The sequence below is a fragment of the Grampus griseus genome, assembly GCF_964374135.1.
Source record: "Grampus griseus genome assembly, chromosome: 11".
NCBI lineage: Eukaryota > Metazoa > Chordata > Mammalia > Artiodactyla > Delphinidae > Grampus > Grampus griseus.
In genome coordinates this window covers 99,299,591-99,326,515 of record NC_139005.1, presented here as the reverse complement: position 1 = coordinate 99,326,515, position 26,925 = coordinate 99,299,591, and the positions used below count along the sequence as shown (strand labels likewise).

At 53.1% G+C, this 26,925-nt stretch overlaps 1 protein-coding gene across 1 annotated transcript; it reads right to left on the bottom strand.

Moving 5' to 3' along the window:
* Positions 1-411: 411 nt before the first annotated feature.
* On the bottom strand, positions 412-24,411 carry GTSE1 (G2 and S-phase expressed 1; the record flags this gene model as incomplete). Its single annotated transcript, XM_082666748.1, has 11 exons — positions 412-548; positions 1,017-1,229; positions 1,678-1,882; positions 3,299-3,529; positions 5,950-6,022; positions 11,267-11,641; positions 13,244-13,367; positions 14,159-14,329; positions 17,234-17,843; positions 17,945-18,002; positions 24,390-24,411. The coding sequence occupies 11 exons, from the start codon at positions 24,409-24,411 to the stop codon at positions 465-467; spliced, it is 2,166 nt and encodes a 721-aa protein (XP_082522874.1). The 3' UTR covers positions 412-464.
* Between the last annotated feature and the right edge of the window lie 2,514 nt (positions 24,412-26,925).

Below are 26,925 nucleotides of genomic sequence, written 5' to 3'. Positions count from 1 at the left end.
ATTAGTAATAACAATCGCTATGCATGTTTGAAAATCAGGATAATCTTAAACATCAGGACAGGCTTTAATACATTTCATTTATTTTACAATTTAACTTAATCTAGACTGTTTAACTTTTCATACAAACTTAATTTTAAAAATAGTCACTTGCTATTTTACATACAAAAGGTTCAAAACAAATTCTTCACCTGGAGCGACTGTGGCTCTGCTCCCAGCGTGTGAGCGGGGCCGTGAGGACGGGGGCCGTGAGGACGGAGGCCGTTGGCCGGTAGTGACCTCAGGTGGCCAAACACCCCCCAACCCCACGGCCCCGCTCCAGGCACGGCAGCTTTACTCAGGGTTCTGTTTTGTGTTTCAAGTTTTCCAATACAATTCCTCGTAAAATTTATTTCTGAGGGTGGAAAACCACTTTAAGACTGACTGTTCTTGTAACTTTGAGTGAAACGCAAAGGATTTCATTCCGCTCAGAACTTGAGAAGTGGTGACTCCACGTTTTCCTTGTCAGCCTCGGGGCTCAGCAGGATCAGAGGGGAAGCCAAGTCTATGAGCTGCAGGAGAGAAGCCACAGAGGTGAACGCAGCGTCCGTGCCGCCCCTTCCCGGCCCGCAGACCCCGAAGGACTGGTCCCCTGAAGACCAGGCTGCCTGCGGCCAGCTCCCCGCGGCTCGGCACCCAGCTGCTCAGTGAACCTGGCTCAGGCCCAGTGGAAAGGCACCTTGGCCATCGTGTGTAAGCAGCTGGAGGGAGAAGACACCAAGTTCCTCAGCCGTTTCTGCTCGCGCGGCACACGTGAAGCACCCGGGGGCCCTGGCCCTGGGAGGGCTCCCGGGTGGCTTCCTGCTCGCGACTTGGCGAACTGTGCGCTCACACCGCTAACGGTGAGGCGAGCCGAGCCACGTCGCCCTCAGGAGCCCCAGTGGCCACTCTCCAGGGTCACCGGGACGTGCCTGGGGGAAGAGGAGACCCAACTGAGACCACCCAAGGCCGAAGCCAGCGAGGCCCCTGCCACACCTCACCTGTCCCACCTCGTGGCAGGGCTTGGACACAGCCCTCCTGTCGGCGTCTGGGGTGTTTGTCAGGAGGTCGACCAGGGGCCCGCTTCCAGACCCCAAAGCCACGCTTGCCTCCGGCGTCTTGCAGAAGTCGATGAGCGGGAGGTCGCCCAGGGGTGTGGCTGCAGCCCGCAGGGTGACGCTAAGCTGATCCAGTTTGACATCCACGAGGAGAGCCTAGGCAAGAAACAAGGCTGAAAGGCTATCCTAGCATCTTCTGTCAACCATCTTGGGAAGACAAGTGGGCTCTGCTTAGGTCCCACGTGACTGACAGTTTGGAAACCCAAGGAAGGAGGGCTGGGCTGGGCCCTGGTGGGGGGAGGGGCTGCGGTGGGCACCGACGGCCCTCCAGCCCGTCCGCTCCCTCCTGCCAGGGGCCAACGCTGGAGCTCCCGCTCACCCACTCCCTGCTGCCCCGCTTCCCGTCTCCCACCCTTTGAAACCTGGCCATCTCCACGGTCGGAAACAGGGGAGACGCAGCTTTGGTCTCCTCCAGAGGTGGGAGGTCCTGACCCGTTCCCTTCGGTGCAGCTGGCAGCAGAGGAGCCGGGGTCACAGGTGACATTTCACGGTCACCCGGGGGGAGCCCAGGACAGCACAAGTCAACGCTATCTGCTTCTCTCACCTCACTGGGTGTTGTAGCTTCAGGTGGCTGTGCTTCGTGCAGTGCTACATCTGTGGTGACACTTTTTGAAAACATGAAATCACTCTTTTCTGGAGAAAAGTTAAGTGCCTGTGGCACAGCAGACGCAGGAGGAAAGCTCCCATCCGGGGAGCAGCCTGAGGGCCCGGCGGCAGCCCTGCTGTCACCCTCTCTCACTGGCGCAGTTCTGCGGGAGGGAAAGAGGGCATCTCATCAGGACACTTCCGGGCGACGCTCGTTTGTTTGGCTGTGGCTCGGGGAGACTGTTTTTGGAGAAGCGTCGTCCCGTGAGAAGCAGCCAGCTCTGGTTCCTGCTCCTGCAGGACGACTGCACGGTCTCCGAGGTCCCTCTCAGCGCCAGCTACCAGTCTGGATCCCACGTGCCTATGTGATGCCTTTTTCCATAAGGTATTAAAGAGGAGGAACAAGCGAGGACCACGTGCGGGCATCCCGCCTCTGTCCACGCGCTGCGGCCACGTCCACCCTCCCGCCCGGGATGCCACCTCCTTGGAAGGCCTGGGCCCGCGGACAGGTCTGAATGCCCTGGTTACACACTCTGCGGCGGGGCCGTCCCCATCCACCTGTCACCCTGCAGATATGCTGCCCTGGTGTCTGTGTTTCCTGTTAGACGGTGCAGGGAGACCCGGCCGGGCCGCCACTTCCCGCCGCGTCTCCAGGCCCAGGACAGAGTCTGCCGCCTGGTGGGCCTCAGACACCCGATGACTCGGAACCGAATTACAGGAGAAAAGCAGCAGTTTCCGTAAATTAATACAGCGTCTTTTCTTTTTAATATTTTAAAGGCTTCATAATAATTTGAAAGAATTTTTCCCTCTGCTGACGCCTGCAAACCTACAACGCATATGAACAGAGCACTGTGACTGGCCACACGATGGGCCTGTGTCTTACTGTCTGGCGTCCCTTCTCCCCCACGTGACACACAGTCCAGCACTTTCTTTTTCTAGTCTTCCGTGTCCTCACAGAACTAAACAGACATGTACATGCCCGACACCCACTGCTGGCAGATCTGTGCACTAGCGCCCCCAGCCTTTCCCAACGCTCTGCCACAGGAGAGAATCGAGGCCTGATGCCGCCCTGTGCCCGTTCAGTCTCCTGCACAGACGAAGCAGGACCAGGGCCAGCGAGTGGGAGACAGGGCAGAGGCGGGTGGGCAGCACCTTTTCCCAGGAAGCCTGAGTGTGGCAACCCTGACTGAAACCCTCAAGGGCAAGGCTGGGGGCTCTCCCTGGAACCCGGCCACAAGGACGGCTCCTGAGTGCGCAGCTCTGCCCCAGGGCTCCTCCCTGTGGGAGACTCTGGTCTCCCCCAAGGGTGTAACGAGGTCCAGGCATCCTCCCCGCCTGCTCAGGCCCCCGGCCTGGACCCGGGATGTGACGTCAGGAGAGAAACACAACCAAGGAGCAGGTGGCCTGCCTTCCCCGCAGAGACCCACCAATGGGAGGGCGTGCAGTGCGGCCAGGCTCCCCCACGCTGCCGAGAAGCGGTGATGAACCAGTCCGGCTGCTTCCCGACCGTGATTTCCCAGCACATGAGCGCTTGAGGTCTTATGAATCTGACACAGACTTTTGCAGCCTTTAACTCTTACCTCACTGCAGACTTTTTCTGGGGCTCAGAAGAAAGTCGCCGAGCAGACACACGCAGGGGAGAAGCCAGAGCCCTGGGCACAGTTTTAGGGGTCGCCAGGGGCAGGCTGGAGAGTCGACGGCTGGCAGGCGTGGGCAGGGCTGACCTGCGCCCCCTGCTCACAGGGGTCCTCACGCTGTTTTCAAGGCTCTGCGATGCTGAGGACCATCTAGCAGGAGTGCTGTGAGCAACCCTAGAAACACGAAAGTCTTAAGCAGAACAAAAAATCTAACAATTCAGCCATGCACTAACGCAGTAGAAAGTCCGTGGTTTCAATATGGAAGATTCAGGCCAGCGAAGCCCATTAGAGCCCTGTCCTCTGAGCAGGGGGTGCGGCCACCGACCCCCCCGGGAGCCCTGGCATGGGCTTCGGGTCCTCAGTGGGCCCATCTGAGGTTCTGATCCAGTGTGGCTGCACATCATGGGTGGTACCATGAAATGCTCTCCATGGGAGCTCATAAGGATCTCAAAGTCACCTCTTGCTGGCGCTAAGTATTTCCACAAGGAAGTCCAGACCCAGGGCGGGCCCGGCCGGGCACGCGAGCTGACAAGCACTCTCCCTGTGTGCACCTGCTCCTGGGTCTAAGGCCCCTGAATCAGGTGTGAACACAGGTGAGTGACTCGGGGCACCGGATGCCTGTTTCCCACGCATCTCTCCTTCCCACCCTGGCGATACCTGCGGCTTCACCTGCTAGCGCATCCTGCCTCACTGTCAGTTTGTTTGGTTGTTGATAAAGGAGAGAGGCCGAGTAAAGTAAACTGTTATCTTATTAAATAAAATAAAGTCAAGGGCCTCCCGCCCACGCGGAGCCCATGGGAGGCCAGATGGCACACGTATCACCCACCAAGGACAGTCCGCATGCTCAAGGAGAGTCTAAACGCAGACTAACATCCCCTGAGAGACAGTCACCGCAGGAGCGGGGGCAGGAGGTGCCGTAAGCAAGCTGCCGCGCCCTGCAGACTTCCGGGACCTGCCCCACGCCCGTCACTGCTGAGCACTGGCAGCTCCACCACGAACTCCAGTGAAAATAAAGACAGATTTAAACAAATGTAAGCTTCACAGTAGCCCTGGCAGGTAGGAACTGTGTCCCTGTTGTACAGGCGAGAAGACCGAGGCACAGAGAGGTGAATCAAGGCCGCCAGTGGCCATCAGGTCTGGGTCTTGCTCTGAGCCGCTGTGCGTGGCGGGAAGGCGGCTCAGTGTGGCTGATACTGTAAGGGAAGCGTCTGGCCCAAGCCCAGGAAGTGCCCCCCAAGTTCACATACAAGGAAATGAAGGCCCGGAGCCACGCAGAGTGGCGGACGGCCCAGGCTGGGCTGGGGCGGACCCGGGGTTAGGGCCCTGCTCCGGCGCTTGTCCTGCCCGCCGCACCCCAGCAAGGTCTGAAGCAGCGCTCCCACCCTGGCCACGTGCTGGTGCCGGGACCCCAGCCTTGGGAACAGTGCTCCTGTGGGCCAGTGACCTCACTTTTTTTTTTTTTTTTTTCTTTTTGCGGTACGCGGGCCTCTCACTGTTGTGGCCTCTCCCGTTGCGGAGCACAGGCTCCGGCCGCTCCACGGCATGTGGGATCTTCCCGGACCGCGGCACGAACCCGTGTCCCCTGCATTGGCAGGCGGACTCTCAACCACTGCGCCACCAGGGAAGCCCCAGTGACCTCACTTTTGCCCCACCCCCAGCTGACGGGCCCAGGACTGAGCTGCACTGGGCCAGGGTCCCTCCACTGTGACAGCACTCAGAGCTGGGCCGGGGCCCGGTCACCAGAGGGCCAGACGTGTGGGGGAGCAGCCCACCCACCTCAGCAGGTGGCAGTAAAGGTGGCAGCAGGAAAGCAGTCAGGGGAGGGGCTGCCCTTCGTGTGAATGACTCCCAGGCAGGCACACGTGCGCACGCGTGTTTTCTTACTGTTTACGGCACTGCTGTGCTGTGCTTGGTTCCATCCCCGCTGGACAGATGGGGAAACGCAGTCAGAACGGTAACCTGCACTAGATCTAGACCACACAGTGGCAGCACTGGGACTCAAACCGGAGTCTGAGTGGCTGAGCCAGGCCAGTGGTCTTCAAATGGGGTGCACACGAGTCACCTGGGAGACCCTGCAGGCCCAGGGCTCCACCCCAGACCACTGATTGGAACCTCCATGGGGGGCTGGGCGGTCTGGCTGGAGAACTGCAGGTTCAGCCTGAGGACTGGCACTCCCAGCTCCGGAGGCGAGTCTGGGGCCACCGTCACCACGAGGGACACGAGGGCGGCTCCAAGAGACCAGGCTCAGGCCAGGCACGTGAAGCCAGGCTGTGGGTTCAGAAGTTAGCAGGGGCCTCAGTTTGTTCTCGTAAGAAAAGAGTGGCACGGACACATATACACTACCAGATGTAAAATACACAGCCAGTGGGAAGCAGCTGCATAGCACAGGGAGATCAGCTTGGTCCTTTGCAAGGGGTGGGATAGGGAGGGAGGGAGGGAGGGAGACGCAAGAGGGAGGGGATATGGGGCCATATGTATACGTGTAGCTGATTCACTTTGTTATACAGCAGAAACTAACACAGCATTGTAAAGCAATTACACTCCAATAAAGAAGTTAAAAAAAAAAAAAAAGAGGAAGCAGACCGACTCAGTACCTCCCCACCGACGTGCACGACTGCGGCCTCTGCGCCCGACAGGACTTTGGTGTCGCACCGTCCAGGGGTTCACCTGAGACGAGAAGGGAAGTGACGGTCAGTCAGATGCGGGGCATCTGCCTTCGCCAAACAGGCAGTCCTCCTCTAAGTGTCCCGTGGTCCCAAGATGCAGCGAAGACGGCACGTAAAGTAGATAAAGGCCAGACAAGCCGGAGGGAAAACCTTCCGGCCCTGGCGTGTGGGAAGGGACATATCCTCCCTCCCCGGGGACCCACCAGGCAGGGCTGTGGTGCCCAACCAGCGGGTGCAGAGGAGGAAGAGTCCTGGTCCCTCCACTGCCCTCAGCCTGGCTAATCCCCAGACGGGGACAGAGTGGCCCGAGGGACGAGGCGGCACTCAGCACACGACCCTGTCGGGTCTCCCCGTGAGCCCCGCCTGCAGAAGCGGCGCCAACACGGGGGGGTCCAGGCGGGCCCCACAGAGCCCGCCACCGCCTCGGCTCTCGGGAACCGGGAGGGCACGAGGTCATCTTAAGACGTGACGTTATTTATGTGCCGTCTGGCGGTTGATGAGCATTTCTGCGTGTGTGATCTCATCTGGTCACAAGGCAACGACCAGCGGGCTCAGAGGACTGAGCCCCGGGCCGCCATCCACGGGGACCAAGTCCCAGACTCACCCGGGGGCCCCCAAAGCCGCAGGTGCCAGGTCCCCTGGCAGCACCCTGCTGTGTTTTGGAAGCCAAGGGTAGAGGCCGACCCCAGCCCCAAAGGGGAAGGTGGCCCGGGTTTCCAAGGAGGCAGGAGAGGCCCAGGCCCTGCTCCTACGGGTACCTCCCCCCCGGCCCCCCATCTCAAACCAACCTGCACCTGCCCCCTCGCCCCGTCCTCCCTCTCTGCCCCCGATCCACGTCTCTGTGCCTCTTCACGGCAAATCTTCTCAAAAGAGCTGCCTGTATGTGCTTATCCTCATCTTCCACCTCCTGTTCTTTTCAAACGTTGATCAGATCAAAGTGACCCACACACCAAAAAAAAAAAAAAACGAAGAGATTCAAAATGGCAGCCTCCAGCCACACCTCCCCTATTTCCACCTTGCCTGCTTCCTGAGGTGTTTACCTTCCATCCCTAAATTACATATCCTGCTACTTCCTCGTTTTTCAAAACCTTGAGATGCCATGATATGATCCCAGCTCCCTCACAGTCTCACGGCCCCGATCCATGCGGCCGCCTGCCCTCCAGGGTTTCCGTTTGGACAACTGAGTCTAACGGAGTACACAGCCCGTCTTCTCGCAGTGCCCATCCATCCCATACCTCGAGTTCGTAAGAACTGCCTCCAGGGACTTCCCCGGTGGCCCAGAGGGTAAGACTCCTCACTCCCAATGCAGGGGACCCGGGTTCGATCCCTGGTTGGGGGACTAGATCCTGCACGCATGGCACAACTAAGAAGTCCACACGGCACACCGAAGATCCCGCGTGCCACAACTAAGACCCGGCGCAGCCAAAACAAATAAATATTTTTTAGAAAAGGAAAAAACAAACAAACAGAACTGCCCTGTGACGGAATGCCCTGCAACCTCTGTCTTTGGGAGCGTTTCCACGGGGCTGCCTCTTGGGCTCCAAGCCCACACGTTTCCTGGAGGTCTCTCTCCCAGACCGGGCTGCGCCCCTCACTCTCACCGCCTCCTGTGTTGGGTTCCCCCTTTTCAGGCCCCATAACTTCTTCTTTCCTGTTTCCTCCCTCATCTTAGTGGAAGACTCTTCAGGAGCTTCCAGAGAGTGCACAGGAGGGCAACTATTTTTGTGGAATTTTAGATTATTAAAGTGCCCTTATTATACCCCAGTCAACCAAGGCTTAGTCCAGGGCCCGAGTCTGAAGGGCCTGGAAATTACTTCCTCCCGGAGCTGCAGGTGCTCTTCCCTCCAAGTAGCTTCTGATCCACAGAGACGCCTGCCGGTCCCCCCGGGTCTCCGTCCCTCGTGTGGTTCCTGGAAGCAGTCACGGTAAATGACACTCAGAACCACGAGTGTTTTCAGAGAGTTGTACCCTAAAGGCTCTGCTGCAGGCTCTGTTCACACCGTCCCCATGGCTCCTCTGTGATGACAGCCAGGGTCACGCGGCAGCCAGAGTGAGCGGCCACCGCACGGGCAGAGCTGCATGTGCTCGACAGCAGGGTCGCACCCGCAGCCTTGCGGGCAGACTTCGTGGAACCACTCGGCCCAGGACGAATAACGAAAGGTGTGCCCGCTATGGACCTGATGTTGCGAAGCAACAGAAACAGCCTTGCGCAGCGAGCGTGCAGATGTCAGAAGGGCCGAGGGCTGAGGACCCCGCCTGGGCAGCGGAGGGCAGGAGTCCTGTGGCTCCACACGGCTGACAGCCGGGCGGTGGGGGACCAGTCAGCAGCCAGGTAGCGGCAGCACCTCGGCCAGAGGCGTGTCGGGCTGCGGGCGTTTGGGAAGAGGAAGCAAACGCTGCTGAACGCAGTCCACGGGCCCTGCGCCAGGGGCTGCCCCGAAGGCCCCGTCTGTCAGGGCGTCCGTGTCTGCAAACACACCAGGCTCTCCGCGGCGGAAAGCTAAACTTCACCTGCAGCTGAGGCTGCTCCTCTGAGGTCCAAGCTCACACCCGGCCCACGGAGCCCGCGGGCACTGCAGACTCCACAGGTCCACACTGGACAGCTAGTCTCCACCCCGAGCTGCTCTCCCTCCGGCCCTCCATCACCACGGCGCTCCTGCCAAAGCCTCGGGGTCACTCTGAGTCCCCAAGGCCACATTGCCTCCTGGTCTCCCAGAGCGTCCCCAGGTCGGAGCCCTTCTCACCTTTGCTGCCACCACCTCCGCGATCTCTCATCTGGACCCCAGCCAGGCATGGGCATGGTCCTCCCTGCTCCCACTCTGGCCACAGGGCCTATCTCTCCCTCTGCTGAGGGATCTGTCGAAGGTCATGCTCCTCCCTGCTCAGACCCTCGCAGGCACCCGCTCTCGCACGGGTATGCCGACGGCCACCTCCACGCACGGCCCAGGCAAGCTGGCCTCTGACTGCCTCTCCGTCTCCGTCTCTTCTTACCCTTCTCCTCGCTCACTAACGGGGCTGACGTTGCTGGTTTTGATCAGTATCTGCTCCCCTCTTCTTAGAAAGACATTTTAGCTGAGTGTAGGAAAGACCCCATACCTTAGCATCGCCTGCAGGTAAGTGTGGTCACGTGACTAAGTCCTGAGCAATGACTTCCACAGAAGGAAGTGGCATGTGCAACTTCCAGTAAGTATCCTTGGAAGGTAGGGCTTTGCTCTTCTTCACCTATTTCACCTTTCCTGCTGGTAGGTGTGAGGGCTGGAGCTGGTGCAGCCATACTAGATGATGAGGAAGAGAAGCTAACCATGGCAAAACAAGATGGAAGAGGCCCAGACCCCAACACAACGAGAGCCATAGCAGCTCTGGAAAATTTACGTAGACTTTCAAGTGAGAGGGAACTAAACATCTATCTTGATGAAAACCAATGCTATTCTGGGCTTGTAGCAGAACCTAACCCTAACTTAACCACACATCCCTACCACTCCAGCCTTCGTTCTGTTTTCAGAACTCGTCCAGCATCTTTCTGCCTCAGGACCTTTGCACTTGCCGTTTCCCGCCTGGACCGTTCTCCCTCTGGCTCTTCTAATGGCTGCCTTCTCCTCATGGTTCAGATCTCAGCTCAGTGTCACCTCTTGAGGGAGCCTGCACTGGCCATCTAAGCTTAAAGAACCCCTCTATCTAAATTCTTCCCCATCCTCTTTTATTCACTTATGATCTGAAAGTATACTTATTTGACATTTCTTATCTTTTACTCTTAATATGTACGTTCCACGAGTAGGATATCTGTCTTACCATTACATCCCTTATACCTAAAAGAGTGTCCAGCACTGGACAACACTCCAAAGAACGGCTCATTCTTACATAAGCAGTAACTCAAGTGAGGTTGTCACGTGTTAAAGGCCACCTGTACTGGCCAGTGAAGCTGACAACTTCAAAACATTCAAGCCACTAGAAGGCATGTGTTTGAGAGAGGAGGCCAGAGCTGTGCTCCCCCTTCATCAGCTCCATGCAACTCCTTGCATTATACACATTTATCAGATTAATTCACCTTGACCAAACGCCCCGCCTACTACTTGCCAGACACCATGCAGGGCTTTCCGCCTGGTAGCGCTGCCAGGATGCCGGGGCAGGTGGGGAGAGCCCAAGGAGGCTGGAACTGGGGGGCAGAGTACTAGAGAGGAGGGAGCTACAGAGAGAGAAGGAGCTCTAGAAACCTGAGAGGGACCCCGAGTCCTCACTGCATAGAGAGCAGCAGCACGCACATGGGGCAGGACTCCCAAAGAGACAAGAACCACCACTAGGAACACTGCCAGCACCACGCAGGGCTGCGAAACACACCAACTGGCCAGAGTGGACACCTCGTGGACACAGCACACTCAGGAGAGGCTCAGAAAGGCCACACGTTAGTTGCAGGGCTAAACTATCCCAAGAGTAAAGGCCAAGACCTGCCCCATCAAAGCTCTAAAAGAAGCCCCGAAACAGACCCAAAATGATGGGGAAGATGGAATTAGAAGAAACAGACTTTAGAACAACCATTATATGTTCAAGAATTCAAAGGAAAACATAAAGACCATGAGGACAAAGATGAGGAAACTATAATGTCAGAAATGAAAATTTAACTGGACGGGCTCAAGGGCAGATTAGACACACTGCAGAAAAAGCTGTGTACACATGGGGACGAGACGGTAGAAACTATCAGAACTGAACCACAAGACAAGAGGCGGGGTGGTGCGGGGAAAACAAAGCTTCGGTGACCTAAACGACAACATACAGAGGCCTACCACGCAGGTAACTAGAGTGCCAGGAAATGAGGGGAAGCAAGAAAAAATACTTGAAGGAATAACGGACACATTTTTTTCAGATGTGATTAAAAATATCAACCCACAGATCAAAGTAGCTCAAGAACCCCCAAGCAGGATAAACACAAAGAAAACCATTGAAAATACCTAATAATCGACACGCTGGAAATAACAGGAGAAAATCTTAAGAGCAGCCATGCGACAATGACATGTTACATACAGGGCAGCAATATAATACAAGGTAAGAAGTTCACTGAATTATCCAACACAAAGAAAATTAGAAGACATATATAAAGTGCTTTAAGTAAAACGAAAGCAAAGAAACCACCATCACCAAAACCAACAATTTTTTAAATTTTAAATATAATTCGTTCAATATTTTTAAAACACATTAAAAAATAAATAAAAATAAAAAAATAAAAACACATTAAAGTTCATCTATTACTTACCAGTAGAACACTCGGGAATTTTAAACTGATTTGTAGCAGTGGGCATAACCTTCGCCTTGGAATTCAGACAGGAATCGCGCCTTCTTGTACTCCCAGTCTTATTCATCTGAGAAGACTGTGACAAACTGAGATGAGAGTTCAGCCCGGGGCCTCCCTGTCCTGGACTCTGGGGTTGGGTGAGAGCTGCTCTGGTGGGCGCCCTGGGCTGCTCCGCTGTCGACTCAGCAACTCCGGGCCTCTGGCTCTGCCTGTAGGACACGCCTGCAGGGCCCGGCTGCAGACACAGCCGTGGCAGGACAAGTCCCGTTCTGCCCGACTGGCTGGTGTTGGACTGGGAACTGTCCGCAGGAATGCTTGGACGGTCCCTTGGCTTCGCTGGAAGAGGAGACACAAAATCTGGTTATCGCTCAAGCCGATGTTACTTTTAAAGTATGAAGTTATTTCTCTCTCTCTGACACACACACACACAAGATATGCTAATCTACCTTAGAATATTTTCAAATGAGGAAAATTACTTATTTCTATCATGGTGATTTCCATATTAAAAAAATATGACATATGAACAATATTCTGTACGTCCATCAGGCAACATCCTCAAACACGGGACAACCCAGACTGCTCGTGGCTTAGCTGAATGTAGTCTCAGGCGCCAATTCTGGACACAATTACCAAGATGCATATAAGGATACGTAAGTTCAAGCTCTCCTATCTTCATTGATTACGTCGACAGCAGAAAACTACCCTAGCTGAACAGGTGAAAATGGATGGTCTAGACACATGCCCCACCTGGCCAGCCAGGGAGGTGGGGAGGAAACATGAAGAGAAGACAGTCCTTACTGGTCGGTTCCTTTAAATTACAAGGAAGTTAGGTCATATCAATTATGAGCGTTACTTAAATCAGCATAGTAGATAAACTAGGGTGAAAATACTCAGCTGCCAGTATACGCAACACAGAGCTCAATCTGGTAAAAGGTTCTTAAGAGAAATTTAAGAGAATGACTGAAGCCACAGCTCATGTTACACCATGTTAACAGTTTCACGGTGCTCTCCCCATCACACTATGGAATCTGAGCCTGGTGATTCTGCTACGCACAACAGAGAAATATACACTCACCAGAAGCCTCCCCTCAATCCGTCTCAACCTTTCCCAGAGGCAGGACCAGAAATCGTAAACAAAAATGGTGCTGATGCCCAGAACCATTACAGCAAAACAGACCTCACAGCACCTAATGTAACGGAACTTTTTTTCACTGAACACATGCCACATGCGAGACACAGGAATGAGACTTTACGTGGTTCTTCTAAGGCCCACAAGGACACCTCCAGGGAGGTGTCATCCCCTCAGTTTGTAAAGATACAGGAACAACTTAAGTTCTCTTAACCACCAACTAACAGGATTCCAAATCAGATGAGTCTCATCCAGGAGTTTAGACTTTTCACATTTTGTATACAAAATGCACACCATGCTGCCTAGCCTATGGTCAGAGTCTACACAGCCAATATAATTTGAAGAGAGCTTCGTCCTAAAGAGCAGGAAGTCCAATGCCTCTCCCCGTAGCCTCCTAGGGTTTCTCCCCTACCGCTAGATGGCACCCTTGGCTTGCAAAGATTAAAAAGGAGCTTGAATTTAAACAGGTTTGGGAGTACAGACTTAAATACACACACCGGAGTTACAGGGGTCCTGTGCCCTAGACTACCTGGAACAGCCCTACTTTAAAAACATCTGTGTCTAATCACATGACTGAGGCTGGCCTCAGCGTCCTTCCAGGTCCGCTGGCACCAGGAGAGCGTGCCCACTTTGTGACTGCTTACCCTACCCTGAACCAGGACTGCCCATCAGAGGAATGCCCCTCGGAGGAGGACAGGGACCCCAACAGTCTCCCCTGCCCCAGACCACAGCAAGCCTTCCAGAACCTTCTGCTAAGTGGTTCTGTGACAAGTCTGGCAGGAATGGACAGCGCTCAGGGCCGGCCTTACCTTTGCCAGCCGCTGGAGAAGCACACACGCTGGCACTCACTCTCGAGACGGACCCTGAGGAGGACTTTCTTGCAAGACTGCCAGCACATCCAGGTGGCTTTAACATGGTTTTCTTCAGCCCAAACTAAAACAAAGACTTCATTACTACCCATGGCTTATTACTGCAAAAGTGGGGTTTTTAAATGGCTTTTAATAGTTTACAAATTGTCTTGAATTTAAGGAAGAAAAAGGTCAAGCAGTACTTCCCACGGAGTGGCCAACAAAGCCCTGCATGAGGAACACCTGGCAGCCTGCTTACGGCAGATCTGGGGCCTGGACCCTGGCCTATGGAGTCAACAGCTGCAAGGCCCAGCACTGGGCAGCCTTAACGAGTACCACCAGTGACGTGGCACTTTTCACAAGCACACACACCTCAACGCTGGAAAATAAACAGCAAAGATGTGGACGGTAGTCCCCATGCCTGTGAGGGGCTGCAGTTTTCAGAGCACCGACGTTCCATCCCCTCGGTGCACGGACGCAGTGAGGGAGACCCTGTGCTCAGAGAGGCTGACGTCCCTCAGTCCATTCGGCTCCCCGGGGGCAGAGGCCGGCCCCTCACGCGTGCCAGGCCTGTGTGCCCTGCATCTCGCCAAGCTGCCTCTCCTGTCTTCAACCGGGTCTTATTTTCAACCTCCCTAACCTTGATTTTAATCAAGACGCATCCCACGTGGGGGACTTCCCTGGCGGTCCAGAGGTTAAGACTCTGCGCTCCCACTGCAGGGGGCCTGGGTTCAATCCCTGGTCGGGGAACTAAGATCCCACATGCCGCATGGCGCGGCCTGAAAAAAAAAAAAAAGACACGTCCCCTGTATACAAAGCGTCCCCTTATTCCCTTCGACCACAGGCCAAAGCCCCCCTCGGCACTGGCCAACCCACCTTGTTTGGAACAGGGAGCGACCGCTTGCCTTGGACCACGTGGTTTCCACCAGCTGGCAAGCTAGCGATGTCCCGGGCGGCACATGGCTTGTCAGGGGGCACGCTGCTGTGGGAATCCTTTTCATTTAGGATTTTCATCCTGGAAGGACCAGCTGGTTTCTCTTTCATGGGCTGAAAAATTGTAAATTGAAACGTGAGAACTACTTAGTCTTTCACAATGTACAGATACACGAAGGCTTCAGTTAGAGCAACTGCAGCCACCATCCATCTCCCAACACATGGTCCTCAGTTCATCACCTGGATGGGGCTTCCCTGGTGGCGCGGTGGCTAAGAATCCGCCTGCTAATGCAGGGGACACGGGTTCAAGCCCTGGTCCGGGAAGATCCCACATGCCGTGGAGCAACTAAGTCCATGCGCCACAACTACTGAGCCTGCGCTCTAGAGCCCGCGAGCCACAACTACTGAGCCCTCGTGTCACAACTACTGACGCCCGCGTGCCTAGAGCCCGTGCTCCGCAACAAGAGAAGCCACTGCAGTGAGAAGCCCACGCACTGCAACCAAGAGTAGCCCCTGCTCGCCGCAACTAAAGAAAGCCTGCGCGCAGCAACTAAGACCCAACGCAGCCAAAAGAATAATAATAAAATAATAAATAAAATTCATCACCTGGATGGAAAGGAATATGGCGGCTCACTTCCTCCGCCAAATTACCAGACAGAATGGTGATGGAGCTGGCTTCCTCACTGAACACAGGGCGAAATAATACCAAGACAGACCATTAACAGGAAGAATTCCTCTAGAGCGCCTCCTCAGTCAGGACTCATATTTAAGGGTGATAATGAGGAAACTGGTTCCAGTTACATAAAGTTTAAAATGCTGTACAGAACGGAATCATTCATTAAATGGTCATGCCCTCCACCAGAGGGGCTGCTTAACTGCAATAAATCTTCATCTAGGACTGAGCAGAGTCCAACAGAGAATAAATTCCTGACATTCAGGTACAAGGGCATTCATGGAACAAATCCACGCTTCCATAAGTAACCCCTCACACGAAGACTTCATAAGAAGCAAAAGCAGCTCATAAAGCAGTAACCTTCTCTTTCCTTTACACCATTTTTAAAATTGAGACACACTTCCCGTAACATAAAATTCACCATTTAAAGTGTGCATGTCTGTGGTTTTTATACTCTGTGCTGTGCAACCACTTACAATGTAACTTTAGGTCATTCTTGTTGCTCCTAAAAGAAACTCGTGACCATTAGCGGTCACTGCGCATTCCTCCAACCTCCCAGCCCAGACAACCACAGATATACTGTCTCTAGAACATGACCTGCCTATTACGGTCACTTCCTGTACATGAGATCATACGACATGGGACCTTCTGCGTCTGGCTTCTTTCACTGACCTAGTTCCCCAGGGTCATCTGTATGTAGCATGTGTAAGTCCTCCCTTTCTTCATGGCTAAAAATATTCCACGTACGGAGAGACCACATTTCCCTTATCCGTTCATCAGCTGATGGGCATCTGGGTTGGTACTGATTTGGGGTTATTATGAATGCTGCTGCTATGAACATTGCTACACAGGTTTTTGCGTGGACATACGTTTCAATTTTCTAGAGAATATGCCAAAGTGTGGAAATTGTGGGTCATGTGATAACTCTATGTTTAACTTTTCCAGGAACTGCCAAGCCAAACTGTTTCCACAGTGGCCGCACCACTGCACAGTCCCATGAGCGACGTACATCCTCACCAACACTTGTTGTTTTTTCTCCTAACTACGGCCATCCTAGCAGCTGCCTTGCAAAGACACTTCTAAATAGTACAATCAAGTGGTCCAGCTGTGTCTAGAGGCGATCCTCACAGGGGTGACCCGTGTCAGTGAGTCACTCTGGATGTGAATGACTCTCCCCACAGAAACAATGTGGGGAGTGATGGGGGTGCCCAAGTGAGCTCAAACGCTGCTTAGGGGTCCAACTAACACCTCACTGACCAAAAACTCAGCTCTCTGGCAATAGAGCACTACTTAGGACCAGGAAAACAAAAGGACCCAGAAGAAGCAAAATTATACCCCAACTCCCTGTCCTGAGTCCACGTGTTACACACAGAACCACGTTGCTTTCATTCTAGAAACATCATTTCAGAAGTTTACATCCAAATGATTTCCAGGAAGAGGAGTTTGCATGATTAAAGGAGCAGTCTCAGCCCTGGGGAAGCAATGGTCGCACGCCCCCGTTGGTGCAGGGCTCTGCATGCCAGACCCACTTTCAGCTTGGTTCAATGCTGGGTTCTGATAGTAGGGAGTCGTGTGGTTCCGGAGATGTGCTCGTAGAGGGAAGCGATTTTCTAGGCCCTTGCTGGGTGTTCTGCATCGACCTAAACCTGCTAACAACCCCACAAAGCATCATTCCTCTCTCACTGGCTCGGAGAGCTGAAGCCTGTTGCCGAGGGCAGCGGAACAGGGAAAGGGCGCAGGGCAGGCTCCAAGCTGCTCCTCCCTGAGGCAAACCCAGGAGGCGGCTGTAATCTGACACCCACCCTCTGCTGCCCCAGAGCCCTCCCACAAGAGCCGCTGGGACCCCCGCTTCCCAGAGATGGCTGGCCGCACCCCACTGCCCCCTCCCAAGGCAGTGCATCCACTCGTGCCTGGGAGGGAACAATCTAAACTCAGTCATGGTTAAGGAGGGAGACCAATGGCCATTCCCAGAGGGGGGATTTTTGGAAGAAGTTGCTTGTTAACGCACATAAAATCCCTAACGGGTGGAATGCCCAGTGCTGTAACAAAACAGAAGGCAAGATCTCAAACAGAATTGAGCAGGAGGTGTTTTTAAGTCACCACAGCAGCGAGGCAGCCCCGCCCACGGGCCCCAAGCCCCGCCCACGCGCTCCAAGCCCCGCTCCCCGCGCCACTGGCACTGCTGCTCCTGGACTTCCCACGCCTGCGCTTCGGAGCCTCAGAGCAGCTGCGTTCCCAGGTTCCTCCCCACAACAGTTTCTGTTCTAGGGCACAAACCAAGCGGGCTCAGAAGCACGGCAGCGGCTGGCTCCCCAGATAAATGTGCTGCTGGGGGTCGTGGCTACCTTCTCCAGGGCCGAGGGAATGCTTTTTCCTCTAAGAGACGAGGCTCGCGGCAGCAGCAGTTTGCTGGTGACCTTTTTCTGAGCGCCAGCCTGGTCCGGAGGGTGAGCAGCGCCTGGCTCCACTGGCAAAGAGGAGCACGAGGCGTGCGGTGGCCCCGGCGTCTGGGGGCGGCTCGCCTGCGCAGGAGCAGCCGGCAGGGCCGCACCCGAGGGGGGCTGGGAGCCCCAGAGCGGCGGTCCCCTGGAGGGGCTGTCCGGCAGGTGGTACGTCTCCCTCTTCAGTGACTTGGGGCTTTTCTTCGCTTCGTTTTCCCTCTCAAAGAGGTGTATTTTTAGTTTTGATTCCTGTATGAATCCTTCCACTGCCTGGCTCCCGGGGCCTTTGGGCGTGGCAGCTGGGGCCGCCTTGGCTTTGCTGTTGCTTTGTATCTGTAAGGCCAGTAAGTGAGCTTCTTTATAAACTTCCACAAACTTTTCCCCAGTCAGAGGACTCCAAGATGCTGGCAGAGGAGGCTCTTCCGGAACCTGATGATTCAACTCTAAGCTGGCGGCAGCACATCTGTCTTTATGGCCAACGGGCCCAAGAAAGACTTCATCGTCTTCGTGGGCACTGTTTTATCAGAAAAGGGTGATTAATACCACGGGCATTTAAATGAAAGATTGACTGCACGTGGTTATACAAAGGCCAGGGAAGAAAACTCATTTGTTTACCTTGAAGAAGACAATGAGAGATCAAAGTCAAACTTTTCGTCAGCCAAAAGAAGAGTATCTGGGGAGGAGAAAGTCAGTCGTTACTTCAGGGATGGGCTGCTAACGAGAAAACATCACCATAGTCTCTACAGCTGTCAAAACTAGTTTGAAATCTCACTTCCAAAAGTGTGACATCATTATTTTAATAGCCACATTTTCTTAAGGGGCGTTAGGTTATCTTATTTTTTCCATTTCCTTTTAAAAGCAGCATCAGCCATTCTGTGTTTGCTGAGCTGCCTCCAAAGCCTAAGTCCTTATTTTTCAGCCCTTATTTTAAAGATATAATCGAAAGTGCATTCGCCGAGTCACTGGAATAGCTTTGCAAGACTAGGTAAGTCGTTTTCTGGTATAGAACAGTTTCAGAAGACCAGCTGCCTCAGCTCCCCTAGAATTAAATTCCCCATTTACGGAGTGCACCTAGTCCTCTTTCAGAAGCAAATTCAGCGTTACTCAAGCGCACGGCAGGGCTCCATGCATACCTGTCGACTGTCGCCTCTCCTTGGAGCTCATCCTGAGCGCCCAGATAAAAGTGCTCCCCGTGCCCTGTCCACCACAGCGCCTTCCCCAGCCCTGCGTGTCCACGAGTCTCCACTGACAGACCACGGGCTCTGGGGCAGCGGGTCCCTCGGCTGGGACGGCCGCTCGCTCCTCCAGCTTCACACCCCACTCCACTCCTGTCCTCCCCTAGGGCTCCTGCAGCCCCCGGCCAGACCTCTGCCTTAGCACCCCTATCCTGTAAATGTCTCTCACCAACCAGGCTGTAAGCTCCTCCAGGACAGCAAATGCCTGCTAACTCTCCCAAACTCCCCAATGTCCAGCTAAGGGCCCGGACTCAGCAAACATTTATCAAAATGCAATAAACTGCTATTTCAATACTATAAACTTCAGATACCACTTTCACAAATCTTACTTTATTTGATCCTAATAAACAATGCACCATGCTTATCAAAACCATAAAATTTTTAAATATACTGATAGCCTAATTAGGTCCTACTTAGTCAATTCAATTAATCCTAACTACCTAATCAAGGAAAAGCTAGAAAGCACAATTGCACAGAAGAAATAAAGAGAAATAAAGAGATTAAAAGATTCATAAGCTAGTTTGCTCAACTCTGTGCACATAAACCTAAGAACTTGGCTGACAGAGATAATGTTCTAGAAAATAGAATATTTTTTGTATTTAAATGATTAAAATCGATTTATTTACAAACCTGACTCCAAAAGAAAGAAAAAAAAATCTTAATAGTTCAATTATCACAAAATAACTGGAGAAACTTATTGAAGAGCCATTCTCCCCAAAAAAGCACAAGTCCTAGACAGTTTCGCAGGATGATTCTATCAAACCTTTCAAGAACATGTCATTCCAAAACCATTTATACTGCTCCAGAGGACAGGAAAAGAGAAGCCTTCCAGACTGCATCTGTGAAGCAAGCACAACCGTACCAAAAACCTACCAAGTTTGCTCTAGAAAGAAGACTAAGGACTTGGCTTGTGTCAACATAAAAGTCCTGAATAGGCGTATTTGCAAACAGAACCCAGCAGCACGTTAAGAGTCGATGATGATGCCTCTATCGTGACCAAGCGAGGTTCTGCCAGGACCTCAGGACTGCAGGACAGTTTAGTTTCACACAGTCTAGTAGCATGGTCACGTTACTAGACCTAAGTGGGAAGCCAGGGTCACCTCCACATACACTGACAAGGCACATGACAAAACGCAACGTACACTGTTGACTTTAAAAGAACTACAAAGAAAGTAACAGACATATTTTATCATATAAGGAAGTACCCATTTCAACCCAAAAGCCAAAATTAGATTTAATGGGATACCATCAGAAGCATTCCTCCTAAAGCCAGGAGCAAATACATATTATCAGTTAGGATAGATTAACTTATGCTGAAGTAACAAACAATCGCCAAATCTCAAGTGGCTTATAGCAGCAAAGCTGTATTTCTCACTCAGACTGTCTGCCAGGGCCCCATGCCATGTCCCCCTCACTCCAGAACCCAGGCTGACGGAGCCTCCACCATCGGAAGCGCTGCTGGTCTTCATGGCAGAAGAAAGGGAAATGGCAAATTCCACATTGGGTCTAAAAGACCTACAAGTGACACATAACATTCCCCTTTCACTGGACATCTGAGGCAAATCCAACTTGAAGTGGGCAGGGAAGTACAATTCTACCATGTATCCAAGAGGGAAAAAAAAAAAAAAGCAGAAATACTGATGAACAGCACTACTGACTACCATCTACACATAAATTAACCAGCAAGCCCACATCGGGCTTAATGGAGAACTAAAGAAGAAGTTTCTTTAACGCTGGCAGCGTGGCAAGGCCATCTACGGTCACAATTCTTCATTATTGTGGATGCGTTAACCAACACGATTAGACAAAGGAAAGAATTTGGAGGTTAAAATTACCACGATGCCCAGATGCTATGATTACAGACACAAGAAAAATCAAGAAAATCAACTAAAAACTATTATAAATTGTAAACGGATAAAAGCACATGGCTGACTAAATTATTACACAACAATCAACAGCTTTCAGGACATCCCTGGTGGTCCAGTGTTTAAGACTCCGCACTCCCAATGCAGGCGGCACGGGTTTGATCCCTGGTCAGGGAGCTAAGATCCCACATGCTGCACGGCACAGCCACAAAAAACAAACAAACAAACAACACCTTTTACATCTAAAAAGAACGGAAGATACAGTGGAAGAAAAGACCTCATTTACTGTAGCACCAAGGAAATGCAAAACACCTAAGAACAAACCTAACAAGAAATATGCAACATGGATATAAAGAAAAGCTTAGTATATCATGAAGGTAACATATCAAATAAAAGGGGAAAGCGGATTATTCAATTAATGGTATTGAGATAAACTTGATAACCTTTTTGGGGGGGGAAATATATGTATCTGAAGTTTGATCCATACCTCATACCATACCAGAACAAATTCCAAATAAGTCAAAGACTTAACTGAAAAAATGAAACCCTAAGGGAACAAGAAACCATGGGGAAATCACTTTATAACCTGGTGTGCAGAGGTCTAACTATGATACCAAACTGGAAGCCATAAAACAAGAAGTTGACAGTCCAATATATTAATAATTTAACATCTCTGCATGGCAGAAATCACCATGAGCAAAGTTAAAAGAAACAAGCAGGGAAAAGAACACGTGCAGCTCACGTCACAAAGGGCCAACTGGTGAACAGTGCTGTAAGGAAACAACTAAGGCAGAACGGAAGAACAGACAAAGGATATGAACAGAGGAAATTCACGGGAGATAAAATGACATGTTCTTAAATATATGACCAGAAGTCCGGCCGCACTCAAAAATAAGAGTAATGAAAAATCCGGAGATTCCAGAGATTCCACTTTTCATTTGTAAGACTGTTAAAAATCAAAAAGGTTGATCTGTAAGTTACTACAGCTCTACAGAGGGTAACCTGGCAGTATCTACTAAGTAAGAAATGCACATACACTTTGACCCAGAAGTCTACCGCTGCCAAGTATCCCCTATTATTATTATTATTTTTGGCTGCGCTGCACGGCTTGTGAGATCTTAGTTCCCCGACCAGGGATTGAACCCGGGCCCTCAGCAGTGAGAGCGCCAGAGTCCTAACTACTGGACCGCCAGGGAATTCCCCCCATGTTATTTATTGCAGCAGCATTTGTTACAGCAAGACACCAGACACAAACTAAATGTTCCCGGATAGCAGACAGGAGTACAGCACAGCCCCACAGCGGAATGGAACACTACTTAGGCTCAAAAAAAAAAAAAGTAACACTTCATATATTGATATACAAAGATCATCAAGATAAATTAGGTGCAAAAACCAAGATGCAGAACAGAGTTCTATATGCTATAGAACAGGGGGACTCAATGACACATACTGCCTTGGCCTTGCACAAGTTAGGTCTGGACCACCCAGGAGACCAATGACATCAGTGGCCTTTGGAGGTGGTAACTGGGCAGCTGAGGGATAAAAAGGGGATGGAGACGTACATTTCACGTTTTACGTGTCTGAACCTAGGAAGTCATTTTTACAGGTCACTGCTACAGACTTCCATCTGTCTGCTGTGGAGAAAGGAATCCCGGACCGGGAGTCAGGGGAAAAGCCTTCTACACCAGGCTCCGCGACTGGCTCCGAGTGACCTGGGCTGGCTGCCTTGTCCATTCTGCAAACTCGGGCCATGTGCTCCCCTGGGAGTGCACTGTCCAGTGGGCACACTAAGTGAAAGGCAGTGTGGTGAGGGGCCAACGTGGAGGTGGGGACACCTCTGAGGAAGCGGCCAGTGGCAGGAGGAGGTGGAAACATAGGTAGGATCAGAGCCCGGACAGCGTCCAAGCCATGACAGGCTTTTACTTTATCCAAAGTGGGACAGGAGCTATTGAAGGGTTTTAAGCAGAAGAGAGATATGCTCTAACTTTTATGTTTAAAAGGTTACCCTGGGGGCTGTGTACAGTGTATCAGAAAAGAAGCAGGTAGCATCTACTGAAATTACAGTGCACACACTGGAAATTACAGTGCACACTCTGCAAAGTATACAAGTAGGTAGGGACTTCCCTGGTGGCACAGTAGTTAAGACTCCACGCTCCCAGTGCAGGGGGCCCTGGTTTGATCCCTGGTCAGGGAACTAGATCCCACATGCCGCAACTAAGAGTTCACATGCTGCAACTAAGGAGCCCATGTGCCACAACCAAGAAGCTGGTGAGCTGCAGCTAAGGAGCCTGTCTGCCGCAACTAAGACCCAGCACAACCAAATAAATAAATAAATATTAAAGAATAAAATAAAATAAAATACTTATGAATAAATATTAAAAAAACAAAAAAGTAGGTGGAGGTGAGTTAACATGGCTGAGACCAAGGTGGTGGCATTTGGGTGGAACTGGAAAGAGGTAGATGGATCCAAGCTCTGTGGTGGAAATGACAATAACTGATGATTGAACGAATGTGGCAGCTTCACAACTTTCACAGCTGGGTGAATGGAGAGGCAATTTACTTCCATTAGAAAGACAAAGAGCCTGCTAAGAACGGGGTGGGAGCCAGGTACCTGCTGAGTTAAGAGGTGGGAGACATTTACATGAAGATGCCAAGTACAAGGGCAGGTGAACACACAAGGCCAGAGCTCAGAGGAGAGGCTGCGCTCAAGACAAAATGTGGGCACCACCAGAAAGGAGAATGGATTTAAAGCCGTGGGACTGTCTGAGGACCTGTGCGGGGAAGTACAAAGAGACCCCAGACCAGGTCCCGGAGAGAGGAAGAGAAGTCTGCAAAGAGATGGAAGTACACCAGCCAGGGAGGCAGGAGGAAAACCAAGATGCCTCAGAAGCCAAGCAAGGAAAGTTTCCGGAAGGAGAAAAGGTCCAAGGTTACTGAGAGGACAGAAAAATGAGAGCAGGTTTGGCAACACGGATGTCCTCAGCGACGGATAAAGGCAGCTTGAGTGGAGTGTCGGGGCACAGGGGGTTGGCAGAGGTTGAAGGATGTGAAAAAATAGTGAAGATTCTTGAAGTCTGGCTCTGAATGAGGCACACGGCAGTGGAGAGGGAGCGGAGGATATGGGACAAGTCAGATAATGGGACCTATCTGCACGTCGATGATGAACGTGAGTTAATGGACAGGCAAAAAAGTAAGGATGCGAAGGGAGGGTGACAGAGGGCTGAAGCCCTCAGGAAGCAGCAACGGGGGATTCAGCGGGCACGTGGAAGGGCCTCGGAAGGGGGGATAGAAGAGGAAGGGGGAGAAGACTGCAGCGGCAAATACTGTTCTAGATCCGATGAAGCAGCTCCGATGACTGGCATCCTCTAGGATGGTTTCTGCAGAATGGAGCAGTTAAGGATACAGGGAGACCCAGTCTACTCGCATGGGTGTTGTGAAGAACAAAGGATAAAGGACGTCAGCACGCTTTAGCAGAAAAAGAGGGCGTGGCCCTTAACTCATTCTGTGAGTCTGCTGTCACCTCCACACTCAAACCTGCCAGGAACAGAACAAGACAGCAAAGTTACAGACCAGGCTCACTCACTAACGTGGCGGCCAAGATCCTGAACAAGTCTCGGCCAACAGAAACCAGCAACAAGCAAAAAAAAAAAAAAAAGGCAACCTCAAATCCAATTCCACAGATATCCGAGTGCCTATCAAGTGTCAGGCACTGAGGACACTGCAGTAAATAAAACCGACAAGAATCTCTGCTGTGACAGAAGTTAAACCTGGGGGGTAAAGGGAATGTAGAAAAGCGGAAAATAAAGAAGTTAGAGGGATGCAAACTCCTTGAAGACAGGGACCAGGAGTTCAACGGGTGCAGAGCACGGGATGAGCCGTGAATAAATAAAGGAGTTCTCGCAGGGCCTGCATCTTCCCTGAGCTCCCCGAACCAACAGCGCTGTAGTCACAGGGACGTACCATCCTTCTTGGGAACCTCCATCCCCGCTTCTCGGGCCAGGCTGGCTGAAGGCACGTCGCTGCCGTCCCCTCCTTGCGCGGCGAGGGCTGTCAGAAGTCACTGCTGGGACCAGAGGCAAGAAGGTGAGCGGGTGTCAGAGCCCAGGCCCCGGGTTCCTCGAGCCCCAGGGAAGCCCCGCAGCGTGGGCCGCTGCAGCTCGGACTAGGCAGAGGGGGCTGGCGGCCGCGGCGGGTCAGGGAGGGACGGGGAGGCCGGTAGAGGCCACCTGAGCCGCAGCCCGAGGCCCTCCGCGACGCACACCCCGGGCTCGCACGCCTCCGGGCCGGGAGCTCTGGGGCGGCGCCGTCCGAGAGAGGCCTGAACGCCCCGGACCCAGACCCGGACAACCGAACTCCTGGGCTGGACTGCTGAGGGCTTTGGTTTGCCCCCAGGGCGACCCCGTCCTCGCCGCACCGCGCAAGGGGACCCCGCGGCCCCCCGGCCGAGCCCCTGCCGCGCCCGAGTCCCCCGGGATCCCCGGCCCGAGCCGCCCGCCACACCTGAGCACCCCGATGGTGCCCCTCACCCAGAGCTGCCGCGACGCTCCGGCCGACGCGCCTCCGTCCCGGGTTTAAACGCGCCGCGGCGGACGCGCTGCGGGCTGCTCATTGGCCGGTTTGAAAGGCCGCGGCGCCCGGTGCATCCTGGGGTTTGTAGTCGGAGTCAGGAAGAGGAGCGCGGCGCGCGTGCGCACTGCTTCCAAGCTCTTTGCTTGCCCGAGGTCCGCCCCGGACCTGCGGTGATCCCGCAGCGTGGGGCAGGGTTCCCTAGAGCTCGCGTGGTGTCACCGCAGTCTCGGCATCAGGACAGCTACACGTTGCAAGGGACATGGTTCTGATCCCAGCTCTTCATCCCTAAGTAAAAATCAAATTCCTATCGTAGGGTGTTGACGTGGCGACCAAACAGAATAGGTGCATCTACCTGCTTTGTAAAGCGTTACGGGTCAGTTCTTAATAGCTTAAGAAGACCCGTCCCTGCCCCGAGGAGCGCCCGGGGGGCTCTGGGTGACCAGACATCCTAGTTTATAACCCCTGGACCAGGAGAACCCGTCTAGGGCCTGAGCACGGCCTGCCCTCTGCAACCCCTTTAGGCTTAGTCCTGGCATCCCTGACACCTCGTTTCTATCTGGGGGCTCCCTCTGCAGCCTTCAGCCTCGCTCTTTGCCTCCGCCTCCACTGCATTCTGATGGGCTAGTCTCCCCGCTCTCCTCCCTGAGCCTCTGTCCATGGCTCCTTTCTGAGCTCCATCATCTGCTCAGGATCCTGCTTAAGTGGAGAAGAAAGATGGGGCCAGACAGACCCAGGTGCAAATCCCAGATGCAGGTATTGGTCAAGAGCCTTTGCGTTGCAAGTTACAGAAAACCAGCTTCAAGTTGGCTTCAGAAAAATAATTTATTAGCTTGAGGAACAGGGAAGTCCAGGAATGGCCCTGGCTGCTGGCCTGGAAGGAGAGAGGGGCTTGAAGGAGGGTCCTGGGTCAGATTGTCCCCCCAGCGGCCTCTCTGGGTCCCGCTCAGCTTCCAGCAGGCTGCCTTTGTTGGGCCCACTGGCCCGGGAGCTCCACGCTTCCCTCGGCCTGCCAGGGCCTCCTGAAGACAGCGGCCAGGTTGGTGTGGCCTTTGCTCAGTCCATGGTCCCAAGGCCTGGGTTTGCCTGACTCATGACTACAGGGCCACCGTGGCAGGAGCCCAGAGGGTCCTAGACGCGAGGGCTGTTGGCCCAGTTGTCAGGTCCCCACAGCCCTGTGGGTGCCTGCTGGGGGCAAGGGTCCCCAAACACCCACTCCCGATGCTCTTCCCCCTGTATCACGGCAGCATGTACGACGTGCTTAGTAAACACACCAATTGTTAACAAGTTGTTGCTGCTATATCTTCATCCATCTCTTCTCTTGGTCTCCTCCTCTCTTCTATCAATGGCCTACCCACTGTAGATTCGTTTCTTCCTTTCCCCAGTAGATTCTGCTTCATTTTTTAATGCACTCATTCAAGGGGTCATTCACCAGTCATGGGTTCACTGACAGGTAGTCAGTGCAGGCTCTGTGCTGGGTGATGCGGGGACCCAGATGCTGTCCCTGATCTGAGGAGGTCACAGCTGGGGAGAAAGATGCAATAGCAAGGGCTGTGGGGCACCAGCCTGCAGTGGGAGAGCAGAGGCCTTCCTGGAGGAGGGACGAGAGTTCCTGCTTCCCTGGCCAAGTTGTGTCTTGCTTGGAACCAGGAGCGGGGAGGGCAGACGGGGCGTGGGCAGGCTCTGTCAGGGGAACTGGCAGGAGGGGACAGCTCTGGATGGGAAGGCAGGCTTTCCCTTGGGTTGTGTCCCTAGCTCCTGGGGATTAACAGCCCCTCTCTTGAAATTCCATTGTAATTACTCTGTTCTTGACTCACTGCCCAGCCCCACACCCAAGTTCAAGGAGAAGCCTGTCTCCCCAGGACCCAGCCCAGGCCTGACAAATAGAAGATGCCCACCCAGCAACAGTTAGTCAAAGGAACCGATTAAC